Below are 24,640 nucleotides of genomic sequence, written 5' to 3'. Positions count from 1 at the left end.
ATCAATCTTTGTATCTCCCCTCCTTCCCTCTTATCAGAAATCCTACCACCTCCTGCCTCTCAGTATTTAAAAAAATGTGTTTATAGCTCCCTTTTGTATTCTTTCTCTCAATTTCTCTTTCTTCCCCTACTTTTATTTATATGTTATCCTGTCTCTCTCACTCACCCTCTCTAAGGAAGTTGGTTTGAATATCTAAGTTGCTGTAAAAGAAAATCTATGCATCATAACCCTGCACCCCTGCATTTCTGAATTATATTTAAATGCACTGGTTTATGAAAGGCACACTGCCTACTATTTTTGAAAGCAGGTTCTGTATGAAACTATCTGTAAGCATGGAATACCCTGATGAATTGGTAAGTTTCCCAAAATGTTCTGTATTCAACCTGGGCACTCTGCATTGCATACTGAGAAGTTTGCAAAACCTAGAGAGAGCCATCTGCTAGCATTCCCCTTCTCATCTCCATTTAAAAATGCACAATATGTTGATTACAAAATTCTGACATATCTAGCTACTTCTGAATGGTTGTCAATAAAGAAAGATGGTATTTGCCCAGAATGCTGAATGGCAGTTGTGAATGGGGGGTATTGGGAAAGGTCCATGAGGTGAATGGGGGGTATTGGGAAAGGTCCATGAGGTAGGATTCGAACTCTGGACACCCATCAGCACCTACAATATCAGCTGAATTTCACACACACACACACACACACACACACACACACACACACAAAACAACAGTAAGGTCATGTGACAATGCAGCATTGATTTAAATGTTTATCCTTGCATACACTTTGCTATACTGTAGTATTTTAAGAAAAGTTGACGAGAAAGTAGTATGCTTGCATACCATTCTGCATGCATGGAAAAAACAGATTACCTAAACGCTAAAACTTGCAGGGTACAACCGAAGCAAACCATGTGGGATATTGCATCTGAACTGGACCCTCCATTTCCAGTTTGAGAAATGAACTGGTAGCAATAACAACTACAAGTTTTAAAATCTACTTGGGTTTATTTAATTGGGTAGCCAAAAATAAATAAAAATGCAAAATATCTGTATTTATTAAAGGAATTAATTTCCTGAATTAGACCTAAACATGGAATGTGGATGCAACACACAACAGTGTAGCATACTACAGTCTAAAAGGTTTACTGTCACATATTTTCCAGAAAGAGTACATACAGTAGAAGGACAATGATCAAACAGTAGTAAGTAAGATTTGTCACATTGCAACCACCTTGCATTCGAGTGGCATGCGACTAGCAGTATGCTAATATTTAATTCCGAACATAGCCTTTTGTATTGGCCATAAAAGCCAATTCCCAACACACAAACGCTCATAAAACACACACCTCCCACATCCATGCCCTTTCCTCTGGGACTTTCCATTGACGCAGGGCTTCAGCAGTACTATTCTAAAAGGCTGCATAAACCACTTCCTGTCTCTCATACCCACACAGAATTGCTCATTAGGTATCCAGTATCAAGTGAGTATTTTAACGGGAAACACTCACACATATTTATCTGTGGGCAGTGGACGACTACAAAGACCAAGAGCTAAATGACTCCCTGACATTGTGTACAAACTACCTCACCCACACAGGCTACTGTAAACACTCAACTAGGTGATGCATCCACCTACTCGCACACCAACACACATCCTGCCCGAGGTACCTACAAGGTCTGTGCCTCAAAAACCCACAATAAGCAACAAAATAAACAATAAATCCATGTATACTTAATAAACAATGATACTGCATATGCTACCTATGTGTGAGAATACACAATGCACACGTTCTCTCTCGCTCACTTTCAGGGGCGGACGAGAAGAGAGCACAGCAGGACATTGATATTCAGAACACCCACACACAGTGTGGTTGGGATCTGAGATCTGGACTCTCCGAGAGTTTCCTAGTTAACACACACACGCCGCAGTACTCCGCAGTATCATCATTAGGCAGACTCACTCGCAATGTACACAAATTTACTCAAGCGCACATGGCATTATTCCCAACCAAATTGCTCTGCGCATTGTAAACACAAACAGGTTTCGCTCCCCCCACAAAAATATTGGGATGAACCCGTGAACGATGCTCTATTATGCACAAACAACCAAATTTTCTGCCGTCCACATCGAGATGTGCTGCATGCACGGCGCAAGGCATGTAAGCTAAATGACTGGTCAGACACGTATGGCAAAGGCGGCATCAATGGAAATAGCAGAGATTAAAACTTGTGAATGTTTGTAAAAGGTAGCCAGATGATGCCTGAGCTCATCTATTAACCATAAAGAAATTTACACATCAAGGCGGCCAAATGGATTTCTGATGCAGGCCTACACGAGACAAGAGTAAATGATGAGGCTGAAACGTGCAAGGAGCAGCGGCCACAACAATCCCGAGCTGCCCATGTCGATGTCAGGAGGGGAGGGGGTTAGTATCGATCCTCGTTTGTGCTTTCTGGTCCAAGTTTAGCCGTGAAATGGGGCAACACTGAGAGACTCAAGGCAGCTTGAGCTCAATCAATGGAGATGAAGGTTTCGTTTCCTGTTTCGCTCGCTCAAGAATGACACATTGAGGATAATTGCAGTCTTGTTTTTCAATCACCGAACAAATGTAGGGTGATAAGAACGATGGAGTGAGCACTGATGAAGGCTCTTTAGACCTAAGAAATTAAGTAGGCATTAGTTCCACCAAGACTTACTACTCTGTTGCCCTTGAGTAGTAACGTTGTATGTAATTTCCTATGTAATGTTGTCCCGTCCACACAACCATAATGAAATGGATTCGCTTCGCTTGGAAGTTTGCGCTGATTTTAACTTTCCTGGATGTTTGAAGTATTTGCATTTAACTTCTGGTTGCCCCTGACTGCCACTGAAGGGAAGTCGAATTACATTTTTGCATGAGTGAATGTGCAAAACACTGGAGAGAGATTTCAATTTCTCTCTGATGTTCTCATTACTGTGCTGATGGCAGCCAAAGGGTCTGAGATCTTATAATTACTGCATCAATAGGCAAATTCTCAATTATAACAGAATAACTAATTATTACGTCCAGATTCAAAATAGCCTTTTCTTGATGAATTGTCTGAAGTGGCTCATTTTAACTGTGCTCAAGGGAGTCAGAGGTGGTTGTCTCTTTATTAAAATCAAATGTTTTTGACTTCAGGAGAAAGAAAATCTCAGACATGGCACCCAGTGGTATAGTCATTGAATTTAAGCTCTGGTAATCCAAAAAGAGACTGAAGCAAATGAAAGCCCTATATTACTGATACAGGGTGACTGAGTGACAATACATTTGGAATGAATTTGCTGGTGATGTAAAATGAAGGAATTTTTTTTTTAATATGTGATTCTAAATGTACATTTTATGTACTCATCAAATTTCCTCAAGACATTTCACAATCTCACCTCATCTTGTCAAACATTAAATCAGAGCTCTCAAAGAAAATACCTAAATACTAGTTATGCACTAATATTTAAATTCTGTCTGATAACAATGTCAATTATTTTCATGTTATTTTTACTAAAAACTAAAATTATTTAAAATTCCACAAGTGAATTTCAGCATCACAACATTATAACTTAGAGCATACATTTTTTTTTCAGATTAAAAGATTATGCTTATAATTGAAAGATTAAAAGAACTGAAGATTATTTCCTCATTTAAAATACTTTAAAACAACTAAAATGAGCATGCAAAATGAAATAATCAATGTACAGTCGTGGCCAAAAGTTTTGAGAATTACATAAATATTGGAAATTGGAAAAGTTGCTGCTTAAGTTTTTATAATAGCAATTTGCATATACTACAGAATGTTATGAAGAGTGATCAGATGAATTGCATAGTCCTTCTTTGCCATGAAAATTAACTTAATCCCAAAAAAACCTTTCCACTGCATTTCATTGCTGTCATTTAAGGACCTGCTGAGATCATTTCAGTAATCGTCTTGTTAACTCAGGTGAGAATGTTGACGAGCACAAGGCTAGAGATCATTATGTCAGGCTGATTGGGTTAGAATGGCAGACTTGACATGTTAAAAGGAGGGTGATGCTTGAAATCATTGTTCTTCCATTGTTAACCATGGTGACCTGCAAAGAAACGTGTGCAGCCATCATTGCATTGCATAAAAATGGCTTCACAGGCAAGGATATTGTGGCTACTAAGATTGCACCTAAATCAACAATTTATAGGATCATCAAGAACTTCAAGGAAAGAGGTTCAATTCTTGTAAAGAAGGCTTCAGGGCGTCCAAGAAAGTCCAGCAAGCGCCAGGATCGTCTCCTAAAATGGATTCAGCTGCGGGATCGGAGAGCCACCAGTGCAGAGCTTGCTCAGGAATGGCAGCAGGCAGGTGTGAGTGCATCTGCACGCACAGTGAGGCCAAGACTTTTGGAAGATGGCCTGGTGTCAAGAAGGGCAGCAAAGAAGCCACTTCTCTCCAAAAAAAACATCAGGGACAGATTGATCTTCTGCAGAAAGTATAGTGAATGGACTGCTGAGGACTGGGGCAAAGTCATATTCTCCGATGAAGCCCCTTTCCGATTGTTTGGGGCATCTGGAAAAAGGCTTGTCCGGAGAAGAAACGGTGAGCGCTACCATCAGTCCTGTGTCATGCCAACAGTAAAGCATCCTGACACCATTCATGTGTGGGGTTGCTTCTCATCCGAGGGAGTGGGCTCACTCACAATTCTGCCCAAAAACACAGCCATGAATAAAGATTGGTACCAAAACACCCTCCAACAGCAACTTCTTCCAACAATCCAACAACAGTTTGGTGAAGAACAATGCATTTTCCAGCTTGATGGAGCACCGTGCCATAAGGCAAAAGTGATAACTAAGTGGCTCGGGTACCAGAATGTTGAAATTTTGGGTCCATGGCCTGGAAACTCCCCAGATCTTAATCCCATTGAGAACTTGTGGTCAATCCTCAAGAGGCGGGTGGACAAACAAAAATCCACTACTTCTGACAAACTCCAAGAAGTGATTATGAAAGAATGGGTTGCTATCAGTCAGGATTTGGCCCAGAAGTTGATTGAGAGCATGCCCAGTCGAATTGCAGAGGACACTGCAAATACTGACTCTTTGCATAAATGTCATGTAATTGTCGATAAAAGCCTTTGAAACATATGAAGTGCTTGTAATTATATTTCAGTACATCACAGAAACAACTGCAACAAAGATCTAAAAGCAGTTTAGCAGCAAACTTTTTGAAAACTAATATTTATGTAATTCTCAAAACTTTTGGCCACGACTGTATATTTAAAAATATTAAATAAAAGTATTTTATATATGGTACTTAATGTTGAAACCCTAACATGTACATATACATATATATACACACACACACATACATATATATATATATATATATATAAATGAATAAAAGAGAATTAATATACATACCGAACATATATTAGAATATTATATTGTGTTTTCCTCAAGTGAACCTAAGCGATTGGACTCCACGTACCGGTGACTTCCATCACATTACAATGTATGAACATTTGCATCTTGAGAACAAAAGCAATTTATCTAGCCAGTGAAAATAATAGGTACCTCTTCAGTGTCACAGACATACTGTACAACAATGCAATGGGACTTGAAGTTGGGGTGGCCCTCCACTACAACATTTGCATTCAAATCATTGAGTCTGGAATTGGCTTTACCTGTCAGCAGTGGGAAACTCATCTCTACAGGATTTGGCGCTTCGGTTAAGTGAACACTCCATAACCTTGGAGCTGATGGAATACTAATGGGTTGTGATGGCGATTGAAGTCAATTGTGCACTCGTGTGCACTCTCACTCGCCTTGTTGCTATTCTTCCGCCATTAACGTCCAATGGCACTTCCGTGTCAGACTTTTTCAAGCATTCCGCTGCACTTATAGCTGAGTAGAGGAATACAGTGCCTTTACAGTTGTCAGATGACTAAGACGACAAGTGCAAGGCACATGTGGCTCTTTTGTTATTTTGTGGTCACCATGGTAATGGCATACAGATCACCTGACCTTGTGACAAGTTCAGTGATTAGGTCAGAGTGCTGACAGTGACTCTCCAGGGAGGCAATCAGGAGAACTCAAGGGAGTGATGTCACACACATGGGTACCTTTCATACAACAAACAGAGCCACTGGAACATGTTTTTCTCTTTCACATAACACACCTGAAGTGAAACAAAAGATATGGTTCAAAACAATCCTTAAAAACACTTTGATATAATTGAAATAGACCCTGGCGGGAAATCAGAATCTTGTTTCTTTTAGTCCATTTCTGTTTGCTTTGAGGCCATTACATTCTATTTAACATTATATAAGTTAATACAAATATATTTGAGCAAATATGTTTCTGTAATAAGCAGTTTTTCTCTTTAGGACCAGAAATACTGATGATTCATCCTGCACCCCTGTATCCAAATTTATGTCTAATGAAATGCTCTTTAAAATGAGAGTGTCCCTCCAGCCAATACCAGCAAGTTCTGACTAGCAATAGTAAGAAAGCTCGTACACAGCTGTGATGTAAATTAAAAACAAATAAATATATGAATAAAAGGGACTAGCATTTTGAAATATGTTACCCCACATTTCTGTTTGAATAGGAATTTTGTCAACACAGGGCAGAAAATGAAGCTTGTCAAAGCTAATTCAGAGCCTTTAACACTTTTAGATTAACTACTGTAAATGATTAATTGAGCTAATTATCCCATAGCCAGGTAAATGACGCATCAGTAAACGATGGAGAAATACCTTCTTAATAACGACTCTAAATCCTCACAAACTGCCAAAAATAAGTCATAAACGCTTTGTTTTTCTTGCCTTAAAATAGAACTGAATGTAAAACAAATAGTCAAAAACTAAATTTTCACCATCAGTATTGACTTTTTTGTTGTTGCTGCTGTTGTTAAAAACGTATTTTTCAACCATTGTGATTTGAAAGATCAACACTCAGGTACACAAAACTACAACATAATGCATTTCTATCCCTCACAGATAAAATTTTGTTCAAATAAAATAAAGTATGACTAAAGACCATAACACAGAGTTTGTAAAGAGATATACAGGTATTGGTGGACTTCAGCATAAATGTAGCAAAATATTGCAGACAACAAAATCCTGGCTATGAGCTCATATATTTGAGCCTAAACAAACTTCACTTGGCTTTTCTGTGTGTTTTATAGCAACATGAATTCTCTAGTCTCAGCCTCAGATGTCACACCCACAGACTGCTGGCTGAACATCTAATGCATACGGCACTCAAAATTGCAAACACTTTAGGAGTTTCAAAGTTGTCATTGGATTGGTTTAATAATACAAGACTTCTGTGAGACGTGTGTGTCACATTCTTTAACAAAGATCCCGTGACGCAAAATCCTCTCATGAAAGAAGAAAGCAGTCGTGTTTGCAACTGTGATGATGAGCGCTAAATGCTGGATTTTCAAAAGTGTGTGAAATATTTAAAGTTTGCGGCATAGAATCTTTAAAATATGTTTAGAAATATGTATTTTATACACAGGCCTGTTATTGTGGCAACATTTCCACAGCTCTAAACGTGACGAGGCACAAAATGAAATGTGATTGGTTCCTTTACCCCTCAGTCACATGGCCTCCTGGGCCGCCAGTCTGAAGGTCTACCTATGCGAGACTATCTAAAGAGCTACAAAATCACAGATATAACGTGTTCTTGTGAGTTTTTCCCAACACTTAATATGAAAGAGTCCAGTCAAACGTCAGCACACAGTAAAAAAGATAAAATCAATGTCATGACAACTTTCAACTTTTATAAACTATATGAAATACTTTATATTTATTTATTTATTTTGTCAGTTTAAATGTAAATTAAGTTGAAATTACTTGTACAACCAAGTTGATTATATTTGGGGCTGCAACAACTAATCGATAAAATCGATAATGAAAATCATCGACAACGTTTCTAAATATCGATTAGTCGGGTCTGCCCATAGTGCACATTCAACTTTAGCTGGTCGCATCATATTACAGTACTGAATAACGCATTTCTATGGACAAAAAAACGCATCTAAAAATAGTGGAGGAAACAGAATGAGCTCTTGCAGTAAAAGTAAGTGATCCAGACTGCCCAAAAGATGATAAATCTTTATTTTAAGCTTCAAACTGATGCATTAGCCTAATGGCTTGCCCTGTCAGTTGCTTTGACAAGATACTTGTGTGCATCCTCAGCGCAAAAACGTTCAGTTAATGGTCATATCCTTATCTATAAATGTCACAAATTCACGGAAGCCTTTCCATTTTTGCAAGGCCCGTCCTGACAGTCTGTGTTGAGTTGAAATCTTTACTGAAAGAGCGCCGGCGCGGCAGGCATGTGCGTTAAACAGACAGAACACAGTAGAGAGGGAGACACTATTCTGCACAAAAACATTTCACTGTGCTGAAATATCTGTTGTTGAACATTAAATTTATGTTTAAAAGTCAACATGTGTAGAAACTGAAGGGACAGCAGCGTGTAATTGTCTGAATATAAATATCAGACACTTTTACAGGATAATGAAATGACATTAAGAGGAGACTGACTGTGATCAAAGTGTATGTGACGCGTGTTCCTGCAGAACATTACTGTGATTTTATGTCTTAATTATCTTTATTATAAAAAAATTTTAGTCTAGATATTTAAACTATATTGCCTACAGTGATTAACAAATTAATTAAAACTAATTTATGTAAAGGTTTTCAACCAATTTTGTAAGGTTTGTGCCACTGCTGCTCTTAACTAACAGTATTGGTAATTACCAAAATCATTTGTTAGCTTTCCGTATCGGTTACTCCTCCAACATGCGTAATACTGTAAGTTACAGTAGTAGGCTATTTCTAATGCTATAATATAATTATTGCTGTTATCTACACTGAACAAAATAATAAACAACACTTTTGTTTTTGCCCCCATTTTTCATGAGCTTAACTCAAAGATCTAAGACTTTTTCTATGTACACAAAAGGCTTACTTCTCTCAAATATTGTTCACAAATGTGTCTAAATCCATGTTAGTGAGCACTTCTCCTTTGCCGAGATAATCCATCCACCTCACAGGTGTGGCATATCAAGATGCTGATTAGACAGCATGATTATTACACAGGTGTGCCTTAGGCTTGCCACAATACCAAACGCTCAGTGATTGAGGCATTGCCATAATGTAGCCAAGTTTTCAAAACAATTTTATTGTCTGGCAGCCAGATCACTTGAGAAAGTAACAACACACTTCTCAAGCTCCATTGTTTGAGATATCATTTGAATTTACTGTAATACTTAGGTTTAGAGGTTTCTTCAAATCCTTAACCCAAAGTATGAGTAATAGTAAAAGTGGTGCTTGACTTGGCAAACACTCACAATAAATGTGAAAACCTTACACTTTCAATGCATCCAGTCCTCCGATGACTTCCATTTGACCATAATTTCCAGCTTTCCATCTGTCATGCATTCTCACTTTCTATTCCTTAGGTATCTGAAGGGGTTGACCTCAGGGTAGAGAGTTTGAGAGAGCCAAGCTTTACACCCTCTCCTCTCAAATTCAAATCAATTCCTCCCCTCTTCCCACTCTGCTCTCAATTCTAATTGGTATTTCTCACACTGTCACATTCAAGCAAAAATGAATTTGCACATTGATTATCACAAGGCCTGAAATCGACCGTTCTTCAGGCACCAAAGGCCTCATATTTAATGGTTATATATTTATTTGGAGACTAGAGGCCATTCCTGCATTCAGTCCAGATCGATCACCTTCCCTTTCCTCAATCTGACTTTCCCAAGGGAACGCCAAGAAATTATGCAGCGAGCCATTGGTTTTACTTGGCAAAGGCTGTAGGCATGAGTCACACAGTGGCAGGGAATTCACCCAAGTCCTTACAGACTGTCATCCTCCATGCCGAAAATAAAGAGAAGGAACAGGTTGGACAGATACATCCACCAAAGCGCTCTGCGTATGCTCTTTCAGACAGCAGAGGCAGTCTTTCTCTTTATGCATGCAGCAGGCACAGGACCAGGGGGATGTTAAGTACAGATGTGTCATTGCTACAGGAATGATCCAGCCTTGTTGGGGGCAATGGGAAAACAGGTTATCATGCTTCCAGCTCATTAAAGCTTTACTCAAGTACATTACACATTGATTAGCATTGCAATTGATTGGGCTTTCTAGAAATTTTGTTAGTGAGCAAGAAACAACAATTTGTACATATAGACATTCAAATCTTTTTTTTTTTTTTTAAATAGGCATTTCCTACTTCCTCTGTATCCGTAGTAATTTACTGGCAATGAATGACTGAATACTGAATGCTTGGAAAAAGGTGCATTTGATATGCAGAATCACAGAGACTTTGCCATCATGCCAAGCCAGATGGACAGGCTTGCATGTAATCAGCTGGCAAATCCACTTGTCTTTTTCCTTTCTTAAGAGCGTAGCTGCCGAATAACGGCAACAGACTAGCACAGCACATGTTCGCTTACCTCAGTGCATCAATCCACATGACTAAAACCATGTGGTTTTAATAACCATCCTCAATTTAACCTTCTTTTCCAGGGGAACAAAATACTTCTAAACTTCCCATTCTATAGCCCCCATTTCCAATTAATTTTCTAATCTTCATTGTTGCTCCTAGTTTCTCTGTGTTAATTAATTTGCCAGTCTCGCTTTCTTTTAACATCTTTTGAATAATTCCTTGCTCCAGTAATATTTTTATTCCTCGTTCCATTCCATCAATAACCGACTTTGATCTTGTTCTTGGGCACAAAAAAATTGCTCAAAGACTGAAATAGATTTTATCTACCTGCACAAATTGAGTCCCTTGGCATGAGGACTGACTTGAAGAGCCAAGGTTTGAATTCATTACATATTTTTTTTATATCCAAGTAAGACATTCGAGGGCATAAGAATACACATACATGATTTTTTTTATATCACATATGTTAAATTAAAGTTACATCATCCAAAGCAGCAAATCGCACATTAAACAAGCAATCATATAATAAAACAAAATGCCCATACACAATGAATCCATGAAAACACAATAATTGTTTATAATTCTTTATTAATTTTGTGATTGATTATGGTGGTATTATGTGTGGCCAGCTATAGTACATTGACATTCTACATGGTGACTTTCAGTCTGGGACGGTCACAGCACTAAAGACTCAATTTGGAGAGACATGTGACAACAGCTTAATAGTTAATGAAGTAAAACTGATGAAATGGAAGGCATGCAGGGGTCCTGAGACATGCTTTTAAAATTGAAACATTTTAACTCAACAGTTCCTTCAATATGCAATACCCCTGGTGTTAGAAACTAAGCATGCATTTGACGCAAATCTACATTGACCAATGTTATAAAAATAGCTCAGGCAGAACTTACTCTTTGCCCAACATCCCACTGCAGTTGATTCGTCTGTATGAGTATACTATACAAAAGCAGTCAAAATTACCAAAATACACATCTCTAAAATCACGTTTGTACTCTTCCCAGATCTACAGTATACTGAATGAATTTTTGACCTGTGTCTGAGGGTATTGTAAAGGAAAGCATTCAATCAAACTTACATCTTAGAAGAATGTTATAGCATTCAAATGATTCTGAAAACGTACTAAGCAAAGCTACAGTCAGAATAACGCAAGTGCTAATATGCATTGCTTACCAGAGCGGACATTTTTAGTTGTCAGCAACTGTACTCTGCATGTGACCTTGTTTTTCTGTGTGAGTTTTGTCTGTTTGTTTTTTTTTTAAATAGGATATGTGACTGTAATGAGCTGCAGGAGGAAGCCTCCTGCTTGGCTGGTCATTGATCACTCCACCCAATGCCTCCATTTCACAGGAAAGCCATTTGTCAAGATGATAATTTGCTCTGTAGCACATAAGATTGTGCACTAAATATAAAAACTTTCCTAGTCTTTCCCACCCCCAGTCCTGTTTAATCTAGTAGAAAAGAAGAATACATTTGGTCTGGTCTAATACAAAAAAACAATCCATAATGGTAGCATCATCGCAGTGTCACCTCTATAATTTGATTTCATGCTTTAAAAAAAAAGAAAGAAAAGAAAATCAAAGCTTTATGCCTGGAATCATACCACCATATAAGAAAAACATGAGAACACTCCAGTCGCTCAAATACATCAACTGCCAACAGAGTGGGAGTATTTTAACACTTCCAAGTTAACTACCTCAGTATGTTTGTGTCAATCATTTTCAAGTGAATAAAACAATAAATAAAAAAAATTATAAATTATATTAGCACATTAATTTAGCATGATGGTGCTCAACAGCTGTGGGTACTCCCAGCACCACATTTTTATTTCCTATATTTACACAACTTAAATAACCAGCTTGTTACAGAGAGCTGCATGATCTGAACTTGGTCTGTCAGAAAAGGGAGACATACAAAATGAGCAAAACCACTGATTTAGCACATGCTTTTATCCAAAGCGACTTACAAATGTGAAATACAACAAAGCGATTCATCTTAAGCTGGCAGTAACATGAGAAGTGCTGTAATAAAGTTACAAGGTTATTCAGAGGAGTACAGGTTAGAATATAGAATACCAGGCTAAAATATAGATCAAATTGTTATAATAATAATTTGCACGGTTCGATGTGATATGAGCTAAGCAATTGTTCTATTTAATCACCATTGGTAGCATAATGTATTGTAATGGTTTATTTTTTCTCAGTTGGTCAGAACAAAAGTGGCAGACATGTTACTTGTTTGGCATGACATTTTCTGAGGAAAATTCTTATTTGGGTTATACATCTAAGATGTAGAATCTTTGATTCCAAAGTAATGATGTAACAGTATGAAAATATCTTATCACGATTATAGTGACAAAATTAACAGGGTTATCAGTATTATCACGGTATTGTTAAAATGTGCTGGAGATGTTAAAAAAGTACGACACACAGATCACTTCAAGTTTTATATTTAAAAATCAACTAACAACAAATAAAATGACTTTTTGCATAATCATTAAAACAGTAACATTACCAATGATGTCCGGATTATAAGTGACAACTTGACCGACAACTGTTTAACAGTGTAAATATCTAATGTAAATGTTCAAATAAAGCTTTGATAAAGTTTAATAAAAAGGTATACCTTCCATTTCAGCCTTTAAATAAAAATGTATCAAAATGATAATTGCTTAATGAATGTATTTTATCTGCTCCATAAATAATTCTAGATAACTTGTTTAAATGTGTAGAATCCACATAAGCTTGTTTTTCATCAACCGGTCAAAATTTATAGCAGGCCATGCAAATTCGGTGGACACATGGACAAGTGTGACATCATATATATACCTCTGTAAATAAATAAAATTTAAATTCAAGTCTCGCACACTTCAGTGCACTTTAAATGGAGCATATACATTCGATTCGAACTGGATTAATGGCACAATATCCTGTGGTGTCCACTTCGCTGGGCACTTTTTTTGTAATAGAACAAACTTCTGAAGCCATAAGTGAAACACACAAAATGTGCAGAGCAGGGGGTGCGAGGACTGGAATTGATAACCGCTGCTTTAGGTATTACATGGAGCAAAAATGAAAACAAAATGCCATCTAATAATTTCTGAAGACAGTGAGAACCTTCAGCGGTACATTCATATAATTAATTCATTCATATATTCAGTTGAATAATTCTCTTAGCACCGTTTTAAAACCTCCCAGCTTTTCCGCCCTGTTTTGACTCAAAACTACCCTTCGTGCTGTGCGCGCGTGAGACTTTTACTGAAAACTGTGCTTTATGCTGGATAGTATTTATTTATCACGAGTTGTTCAAATCATGGTAATCGAATACTGTTTTAATGATAATTAAAAGATAAAAAATGGTAATACTAACTGTGGGGAATTTTATTATGATTTATTGTCAAACCGGTAATCGTTACATCCCTATTCCAAAGTACAGTATCCACACCAGTGCGGTGACTAACAGCCACACATTCTCCTCAAAACAAATGCTGAGGAGCCGTGCCGATCCACAACCCAATTAAAGATGATTATTACGCAAATAACTGCAATTGCAGGTTTCAAACAGAGATGGCAACAAAGAGGCAAAACTCATGGACTGCAGCTTTAAGTATAGGATTTTAGGGTTTAAATCTGGCAATAATATATAAGCCATAGTGACACTTTGGTCATACCTAAAAATGCATAATTGAATATGCACTTAATTAGAAATATCAAACCAAGTGGCATCTGCAAACAAGTCCATCTACAAATATATTCAAAATTATGATACATTCAAACCTGTTGATTCTTAGCCCCCTTAAAGCAACTGATGTTGAGATGTTTTATATAATGTGTAGTTTCTCAAGGTCACACGGGTGTAGTAACTAAATATTTACTAAATATAACTAAATATTTAAGTCTTCATTTTAACATGAACTCTTTTGCTTTAAAAAGTGTGCTACATTTAGGTGTGACTTAAGTGTTTAAATTTCAGATTTTTTGTTAGAAAATAATCTTACTTTGCTTTCTGGACCTTTAATAAATCAGGACCACAGCTGGTTTGGCTGAAGCAATCAAGTCATCAAGTCTCACAGCTACTTCAGGGGTAAACAACTACAGGAACAAAAATTTAATTTAGCAACACACCACAGGAGAGTATAAATTCATTACAAGCAAGTTTCAAATTCATTTGACCAAACTCTTAAAGGTTGCAATGTGCTTTAGACTGCATGTTCATTCTTTCACAGTACATTTACATTTCATTTTGTCTTTCTTCTAAGGTAAATCTCCCCTTACATAAGCACGTCACTGTGGCCTAGAGCTCTGAGAGCAGGGCTCTCTTTTGTTATCATCATGTTGACAGAGGCTGACCAATTAAAGGGCCCTGCTCTGATACTAGGCCGTGACACCAACCTGGTGTGGGGTGTAAGAGGCCACGGCGCCACAGGAAATGTACCCTACGGCCACCTTGCTCAGCTACACATGTTCCACATCAAAATTCACTAATTAGCAGAGAATCTGGGAGCAGCAATGATGTGTGTGTGTGTGTGTGTTAAAAGGTTGGATTTTTCTTGTCACACATGTGCATGAATGTTCTTCTCATTCTGCTTACAAGTCAGTTGATCCGCATAAAGTAAATTAGTATGCATACTTGTTTGCGAGGGACTTTGCATGAGCGTTGGACAGAACGCAACTAAATGACTTTGTGTGTGAGTGTGTGTTCCATTAGCTGGGACAGCTGTAATGAGCTTGGGTTGCAGTGCCAGTGCCAGCAGAAGCTGAGAGCATTGCCACCTAATGGGGCCGTGCAGATGCAATCAAAGCCCAGCCGTGTGCTACTGACTCATCCTCGCTATCCAAATCAACACCCCATACGTGTTCGTTTTGGTTGTTTGTACAGTACATATCTCAAGCACTCCATGTGAATTTCTGTCGGGAGTCGCGTTCTTTCTGGCTTCTTCAGATTTGGCATTTTCCCCAGACACATCATCTCACATGATTGATGATCCTCTATTCACTTGACTTTACAGTTAAACTTCAAACAGATTCAGTGAGCAAGGTTTTCTCGCAGCATCCATGAAAGAGCTTTTATCAGTCTGTGCTTTTATCTGTCTTGGCGATGTGAACATTGGGATGCAGCGCGAGAATGAGCCCTGTTACGTTAGCCCATATAATGCGTTACAACGCTACCTTGTCTACCTCAGCTGGACCCAGATTTAGGCTCCCGGATAGTGAAAGAAGGGTCTCACCTAGAACTGTGACAACCCACTATGCCATAAACACTCTCATGCCCTTGAGGGGCTCATGGGAACCGGTTGGTTGGGAGATTGTTGCTCCAGTTTGTACCATGCCTGCATGCGCTTCTGAGAAGTGTGTAGCTCGAAGCTTTAAGCCTCTCAGGACTGATCTGGGATCAGTATTCATGCCGTAAGGCCTCCGAGATTTCCTCGGCTACCTGCAATCTGGGTCAGTTTACGCATTATTTTACAGATTTTCTCCCAGTGTGGGAGTAGAAATAGACTAGTGCTAACAGAGACATGCAGGTAGAAATGACAAGCACAACTCTAAGAAACATTCATGCACAACAACAGCAAAAAATACCACTACTTCTCATAAATGGTACTTTTTTTTAAGTGCACCTGACAAGACTCAAAGGCCACGTACACACTGTAAAGTGTGCATTTAAAGACAGGAATGAGTCCCTTAAAATATTGTTCCATGTGTGTAAGGAACACAATTCACTCCTGAAATTTCAAATACTTCCATTCAGCGATGTTAACCAAATCACCATCTACAGAGTTGATTTGTTTTGTTTATATTCAGGAATCTGTTTCACAAAGCATGTTCTTGCAATTTTGCCACATCCACTTACCCACTATGGTTTTCAGTAAGTTTTTTAATGTATAGGCTTGTATGTCTTTTGATATGGACCTTTGAGTCTGAAATAAAGTGTATCTTTAAATGTACATGTATAAGTGTCTTTGGCCTTGGCCTCATAAAGCAATCCAGTTCATGGAGTTTTCAAAGTGGGCAGGTACAAATCAATGCTTTGGTCTTATTTCCAAAATAAATCATTTGGATTTATTTAGGATTATTACAGTCTTTTTCTTGTTCTAAATAAGACCTGGCAACCCAAATGAGTCCCTGTGATTTTGTTGCGAGAAGCGAGACAAAGCTCTGATCCGCATTTAAATACATTATTAACTAGTTGTTCAATTAATTTCCATCTCCTTTGCATAGAATATTTGTTAATGTGGTTGTCGCCCCTTGAATTTTGCAAGAGTTAGTTCAGTTGTAGAATGCAGATTTCACTCCTGTAAATTACTGTATGTACAGAACAGGATTAAGCAGTAAAGGGTGAACTAACAACCAGAATCAGCTGCAGTGTAAGTTTGGTTTAAAAAAAAAAAAAACATACCAAAAGTATATTTTGCTATTTTTCTTTCATACCTGACACACAAACCTTTCACTCTTCTCCACTTCATATTTCATGAACCATGCATAATCATCACTGATGTAACAAAATGAATTATTCCATACAGCCTACTTCTCATTTTGTTGTATAAATGCAGATAAGCAGACATCTGTAGACATCTAACCAAAACTTGCGTTCAAAAGGATAATTAAAAGGTAATAGATAACAGTATCAACAGAAGCACTTTGAAGATGCTGTGGTTAAGATAATGAGGACCTGGGTATTAATGAGGCTTTCTTCTCATCTTTTCTACACGCTCGCGCATGCACACACACACACATACACACACACAAACTCTCTTTACACATTTAATTGCTTCTGCAGCTGGTGCTTGTTGGGCCCATAGCTTGCTCCAGAGGCTTTTGAGTAATGCTAAAACCATGTTTGGAGTGCAATGCTCGCTGACATTCATGCCACATACTCTGACCCTCAGCTTAAATACGAGTAATATTTCCATCACATATAGTAATGCATATCAATAGCAAGATGAAAGAGTGGAAATACAGCAAAAAGAACTACTGAAAGTGATACAGAAATGAGAGGAAAACGGGTAAGAAGAATAAAGCCAGGAGATAAGTGGCTGAGATGAATACAAATAGACATGGGGGGCGGGGAGGAGCCGCTCGCCCTCCCTTTTATGAGAGGAGAGATAAATGTGATTAATCTTAAGATAATAACACTAAAGGCACAAGATTTCTCATTCATCACCACTACAGTTCATGTAATTACAGACAAGAAATTCAACTGAAGAAAGCTACAGTATAGAAACACTTCTAGACAAGAGAACAGGGCAGCGGAGGAGGAGGGGAAAAAGATATATGGTGAGATATAAAAAAATAAAAATAAAAAGTGAAGAAAAGCACACTGATTTTCCTCCCATATTATTTAACGATCCAGTCTCGGATGTCAGGTAATGTGAGTTATCACCTGTCAGCACACAATCAAGTCCTGTGACACTAAAAGAAATCAATCAATCTGGAGGCTGAAGTAAACATGTCTCAATCAGGAGCCACTTCATCAACTTCTTCCTCAGCGGTCGAAATTTGCAGCACGTGACCAGACAATTGTCACTTAAATCAAAACTCTCAGGTGAATCACATGCAACCTGTCAAGAACGTGTTCGGGTTATGAATCAACCTCACAATTAAAATAAACGCGAAATTTGTTTGATTAAAAATATATTGTCATTTTGAAAAAGAATAGTGTGAAATCAGACAAATTACGTTAGTATCTGGGACGAAAATGTGCTTACTTGCAATTAAAAAAAATGTAATTTTACACAAAATCTTGATTGTGCTTAAACAGCTTTAAGCAAAAAAAATGATATATGTTATAGTTGTTATTATTATTATTATTGATTTTCTGGTTAAATAAGACCCGGACATTTTATCCGCGCCATTCACCGACCTTTTCTCCCTCGTTCTCTACGCGTTTACCGTTACACGGAAGCTAAATCTCCCCACACCCGCCGTAGAAAACTTATGAACCCACTTACTGGATGTTTGAGCTGTTCCAGTAAACGGCGTGACGGTTGTTCCCGTGAACCGGGCGCAAGTTCGTCCAGGCGAGCGCGAGGAGGTAGAGGGAAACCGCCGCGAGAGCCATTATAATATTCCTGTGTTCACGTGCACCTGCTGTGGTCTTTTCGCCTTCTTCGACTCCCCAGTCCCACGCAAAACTAGAGGTTTTTACAACATTTCTGCGACTTAGCAAGTGGATAGACAGTCGCAAAGCGTTTATTTCGCGAAGCCGTGCCGCAGTACGGCTAGTTTGTTCAGTCACAGAGCTTCGCGCTTCCCCGAATGCAACTCCATGGCAGAGAGACGCTCATCCAAGTCATCCTGAGCAGGTCTGTTGGAATTTTCTGAACAAGTTACTGAATAATTCCTTTCCGAGACAAAATCCTCCTCAAGAGAAGAAAAATGGTTGGACAAACTGTCGATGGACGGTCGAGATTACAAAAGGAGAGGGTAGCCTGCGTCGTCAGCGGCAGGTGTCTCTTTGGTGAGGTGACTGGCGTCGACTGGAGAAAAGGGAGAAAGGGAGAAAAACCCCGACTCAATAAGTGTAAAAGACGATTTTATCAACTTACACTGCCATATATTGCGGTCAAAGAACTTCTGTGAGCTGTTGTGAGATCCCTCTATGCGTTTACTCTGGGTTTCGTCCAAACGCACACAGGATGTCAAACAGTAATAGAAAAAGTAAGGCAATCATAGGCGTCCTCACTGGCATTCGTTTTCTGCTCCCGCCACAGTATATGATTGACAGGTTGCGTTTCCTGAGTAGTGGCCACGCCCCCACCGCCCACTCACCTAATAAGACATGTACAGTGTATATATAATAAACCTGAATAATTCTGTTTTGTTTAACTGTTTGGTTGAGCTGTTTTTTTTTAATGTTGTGGATTAATGCTGCCCTTTTTGAGCTTTTCTCCTCCACTACATTTATAAGCAGAGTGCAGGTCAATGACAAATTATGGAGCTTTGAAAAAATAAAAAGTGTGTCAATTTCTTAGAAATGTAGTATTTGTATCCAATATAGTTTAATCCATTGTTTATCATTTTCTACAAATACTTGATTTGGTTACATCACACAATTTTCAAATATTATTAATATTTTAAAATAAAACTGTATTGCTGCTTTTTTCCCTTCTATTTGCAATCTCTATACAGTTACACCACCGAAATGTTGTTGCCCCCCCCCCAAACCCCCCCCCCCCCCCCCCCCCCCCAATAAAATATTAAAATGAGAAGTAATTTCTTTGGTGATGCAAAATTTTCTCAGTTAGGGAAATCTTTCTTGGACTGGTAGCAGACAATATATATGTTGACAAACAAAAACATATGATAAAACATATACAAAAACAGCTTCATTTAAAATAAACACAATTTCAAAGGACACAAAAGGGCGAACTTATTCAAAAGTCTGACTGAGATTGGCACAGAAGAGTGGGATGCTAAACCGTCAGCCTGAGAGTAAGAAGTTAAAATTCATCATTCAAAATCTGAATCTCATCGGCTACAATTTTTTGGGCTTCCCTCGAGTTAGATTATTCAAAGTCTCTGAATATATCAGTTTCCTCTAATCCTATTATTTTCATGGACACATGTTCTGTGGCCACTGTATTCATCATAGAAGAGGTGTAATCAACTCATTATTTGTATGAATTTATACAAAGGCATAGATGCGCATTCAGATCCAATGTTTGAAAGACCTTAACCTGGGGTGTATTTCCCAAAACCATTGTTAGCTACATGGTCGCAAGTTCCATTGAGCTCTATTGGTAATAACGAAACTTGTGGCTATAGTTGCTTTTGGGAAACGTTTTGGAAAACAGATTGTAGCTTTATTGCCTGTGATATCATATAATATTTCCATAACTGATCTGTTGAGCTGACTGCAAGAAGAAAATTTGATTACTGTATATAAATAAATTTTATTCAGTTTATACTGAAAAATGGGTATTGTATACATTAAATTATTTTCTTGGATCTTTCTAAATATAATTTGAATTTGTTGTCGGATCATTAGACATGATGTTACAGTACAGTGACTTGGAAGTCACACTATACTTTACACAGTGTATTTATCCAATAATGGTTGTTTATACCATAAAGAAATTTGCAGTGTGAAGCATCAGATTAAGAATACCCAGGATTAATTGTTAAAACCTGGGTTAAGTATGAACAGTGTGCAATGTGAAACAAGATAACACAGGATTTACTGGAGTTTAAAATTACCAGGGAAAAATATTCAAAATATGAAAAGCCCTTCTGTTTCCTTATGAGATACCTTAAATAAAATGCTTGTTTGCCATATTGAAGTGTGCACTACTGTATACTCTGCTGTACTCTATGTACTCTAGTGTATGACATTTAGACTGGTAATTTGCTATCCAGCATTGGAGCCCATCCACCTCCGCTACATTATTAAATGCGACGTTAAGTGCATGAAGTGTCCAACATTCCAACATTTTTTTCAATAACAGTACCTTATTAAAGTATATGAAGTAGACTTGTTGGATTTTCAGTGTGAACTCATGTTATTTATACTACAAAATTGTATAAAATTTGCATAAGTAAAGTCAAAGTCAAAGTCACCTTTATTTATATAGCGCTTTAAACAAAATACATTGCGTCAAAGCAACTGAACAACATTCATTAGGAAAACAGTGTCAATAATGAAAAAATGATAGTTAAAGGCAGTTCATCATTGAATTCAGTTATGTCATCTCTGTTCAATTAAATAGTGTCTGTGCATTTATTTGCAATCAAGTCAACGATATCGCTGTAGATGAAGTGTCCCCAACTGAGCAAGCCAGAGGCGACAGCGGCAAGGAACCGAAACTCTATCGGTGACAGAATGGAGAAAAAAACCTTGGGAGAAACCAGGCTCAGTTGGGGGGCCAGTTCTCCTCTGACAAGACGAAACCAGTAGTTCAATTCCAGGCTGCAGCAAAGTCAGATTGTGCAGAAGAATCATCTGTTTCCTGTGGTCTTGTCCTGGTGCTCCTTTGAGACAAGGTCTTTACAGGGGATCTGTATCCCCTGTAAAGAATGCAAATTGCATGCACCCACACTACTGGTAAAAAAAACCCCCAATGGAATAAGTAAGTTTTAGGCTGCATTTATTTAAACAAAAATGCAGTAAAAACTACAAAATTGTAAAATATTATTACAATTTAAAATATGTTTTCTATTTAAATATATTTGAAAATATAATAATAAATTCCTGTTAATGCAAAGCTACATTTTAAGCGTCTTAAGTGTCACATGATCCTTCAGAATTCATTCTAATTTTACTGCTCGCGAAACATTTCTTATTAGTGACAAGTATGGTGACCCATACTCAGAATTTGTGCTCTGCTTTTAACCCATCTAAAGTGCACAAACACAGCAGTGAACACACACACAGCATGAATACACACCCAGAGCAGGGCAGCAATTTATGCTGCGGCGCCAGGGATCGGTTGGGGCTCAGTGCCTTGCTCAAGGGCAGCTCAGTCGTGGTATTGAGAGTGGAGAGAGTGCAGTACATTCACTCCCCCCACCTAAAATTCCTGCCAGCCCGAGACTCGAACTCACAACCTTTATATTACGAGTCCAAATCTCTAACGCCACAACTTCCCAAATTTTTTTTATTATCAATGTTGAAAAGAGTTATGCTGCTTAATATTTTTAACCATGATGCATGACAATTCAAAGTTTTAGGGTGAATAAAAAAAAAGATTAAAAAAAACAAGAACGCATAAATACATAAAAAATGTGTGTAAAGGCATTTATGCTACAACAGATTTCTATTTCAAATAAAAATTCAAAATATATTAAGCCGCAAAACTGTTTTTAACACAGCCATTATTAATAATTGAGAACCCATAATAAACTAACAATAACTGAGCACTAAATCAGCATAATGGAATGATTTCATAAGAATAAATTACATTTTAAAATGTATTCAAATAGAAAAAAGTTCTTTTAAATTACAGTAATATTTCACACTATTACTATTTTTACTGTATTTTTTTTATCAAATACATTCACCTTAGGTGAGCATAAGAGACTAACCAAAAACATTAAAACTAATAAATAAATAAATAGATAGAAAAATTAAAAATCTGAATTATTCCAAACTTTTGTCCGGTAGTCTAAAGTCTTTTACTGACTAGGTAGCAATGCTCATGTGTATACATTGTTTAGGCCTACTTTAATATATTATAGATTTAGACTTTACAAAACTTTACTGCTATCATAAATAAATAGGATTTCTGTGAACACCATTCAGGGTCTTTAAACCTCTAGGTTTACACATTTGAAAATGAACCAGTGATGTATGACTAATTGCACTATCCTCTTTCTCTCATCTCGTATGTTGGCCTATTGTCATTCCCAGCATCATTCTTCCCCGCTCTGCCTTTCTTTCTTTCTTTCTTTCTTTCTTTCTTTCTTTCCTTCCTGTGTTCTCCCTCTTTCAATCCCTTCTCCCATTCTCTGTTGTTTTTGTCAGGGATGCTGCCTCTCTTGTGTCCCCTCCAGGCATGTTGCTGTGGTGACAGCAGTAAAGGGGATGAGAGAGAGGGAGAACTATCAATTCAACTCGCTGTATCTACCGTCCCTGCACTTGTCTGTTCATACTATGCCACATCAATTGCCTCTGTTGTCAATCACATTCTTTTTTCACCCCCCAAAGTCCATATTTTATCCAGTATTAAACCGTTTCAATCGCCGTAGCCATATCTTTGTATTTCAAGACTCTCATTTTATGGTTGTCTTGTCCCAAAATCAAAGTTTCTCTCAAACATGTGTGTTAAAGGAATGTCTGTTCTAAGTCTAACCCTTCAAATGGTTTTGTATCTATTGATAAGAAGTAAACTTTCCTTATATATGCCTCAGCATTATGTTTGTAGTGCATGTTTGCATGTACAGTTCTCTCTTCACCTTTAATACCACGACTTAGATGCCCTTGAGCAAGGCATTGAACCCCCAACTGCTCCCCGGGCGCCGCAGCATAAATGGCTGCCCACTGCTCCGGGTGTGTGTTCACAGTGTGTATGTGTGTGTTCACTGCTCTGTGTGTGTGCACTTCGGATGGGTTAAATGCAGAGCACGAATTCTGAGTATGGGTGACCATACTTGGCTGAATGTCACGTCACTTTCACTTTTATGTGTCTTCTGTAATCAGATACATTTGGCTGGGGTTTTGAGTGATGGCGATGTGCTGATGTGCACATTGTGGCTGAGACGTTGCTAGGCAGCGGGAGACATTAGTAAAACTAGGCTGTTTCGTTTTGCTTTCACGTGTTGGTTGTGATTAATTCATGAGTAGCCCTGTTATGGGCACATTGATTATCCAGATAATCCATTATCATCAATGTGAATAGCTGCAGTCATGTATCCTTGTTTGGTGTTTAATTGCTTTTCCCAAGGTTTTTATTCACGGGGCATGCGAGATCACACGGAGACGGGTGCGTTCTGTTCTCTGTTCTCCTCCCCCCTCCGTTACCCATCCCTCATCCATCTCGTTTTCTATGTCAACTAATTCATTCTTCCTCCCATATTCTCCCCGTCTGCTGTCACACCATTTATGTGAACGTTTCAATCTTGGTCACAAATTTTATTTGCATCGTCGTATTATAGCAATGATTTATTTATTGTTACAATATGACGTTTGTATATTCAACAGACTCGGATGCAAAAAAACAAAAAACAAAATGATTTTCAGTCAGTGCAAGAGATGTTGCTTAAATAGTAGTTTATTTTAATGCTTGCTGGTTAGCAAGCCTATTAAGAGCTGCTTATGTTTGCACACATAAAGCAGAGGACATCATCTTCTTGCTAACATTTTCTTCACAGTAGGTTAAATATGAAAACAGTTCTGAAAAGAATGAAAATAAATATTTTCAAAAAAGAAAAAACATTTTGAATATTAATTTCTTATTATGCCCACCAAAAGTTATGAAATACTCTAGGTTAATTCTGAATTCATGGTGACTTTTTGATAAGGTACAAAAAAAAAAATTCTGAAAAATGTAAAACTTCAGAACATAAATATACTGGAGCTATTTACAAACCATTTTTAATCTCTATTCTGATTGGTCCATTTTTCTGTCAATCAATCAAGGAAATTCTAAAAGTGGCTGACCTAATAATAAAAAAAATAGTAAATGGGTCCCGCCAGAATTATAATCCAAGCATCTGACAAAAACATGACAATAA

The 24,640-nt window shown here is 37.8% G+C and overlaps 1 protein-coding gene across 1 annotated transcript in view; it reads right to left on the bottom strand.

Annotated features, from left to right (window-relative positions):
• Positions 1 to 19,135, bottom strand: part of LOC132145141 (ephrin-A3-like) — a 97,751-nt gene extending 78,616 nt beyond the window's left edge. The window contains exon 1 of the mRNA XM_059555919.1: positions 18,421 to 19,135. Coding sequence (XP_059411902.1) covers positions 18,421 to 18,530 — 110 coding nt within the window. The 5' untranslated portion in view covers positions 18,531 to 19,135. The remainder of the gene's footprint in view (positions 1 to 18,420) is intronic.
• Between the last annotated feature and the right edge of the window lie 5,505 nt (positions 19,136 to 24,640).

This window comes from Carassius carassius, chromosome 8, assembly GCF_963082965.1.
Source record: "Carassius carassius chromosome 8, fCarCar2.1, whole genome shotgun sequence".
Classification (NCBI taxonomy): Eukaryota; Metazoa; Chordata; class Actinopteri; order Cypriniformes; family Cyprinidae; genus Carassius; species Carassius carassius.
The sequence above is the reverse complement of the archived record's forward strand: the minus strand, read 5'-3'. Positions and strand labels throughout refer to the sequence as shown.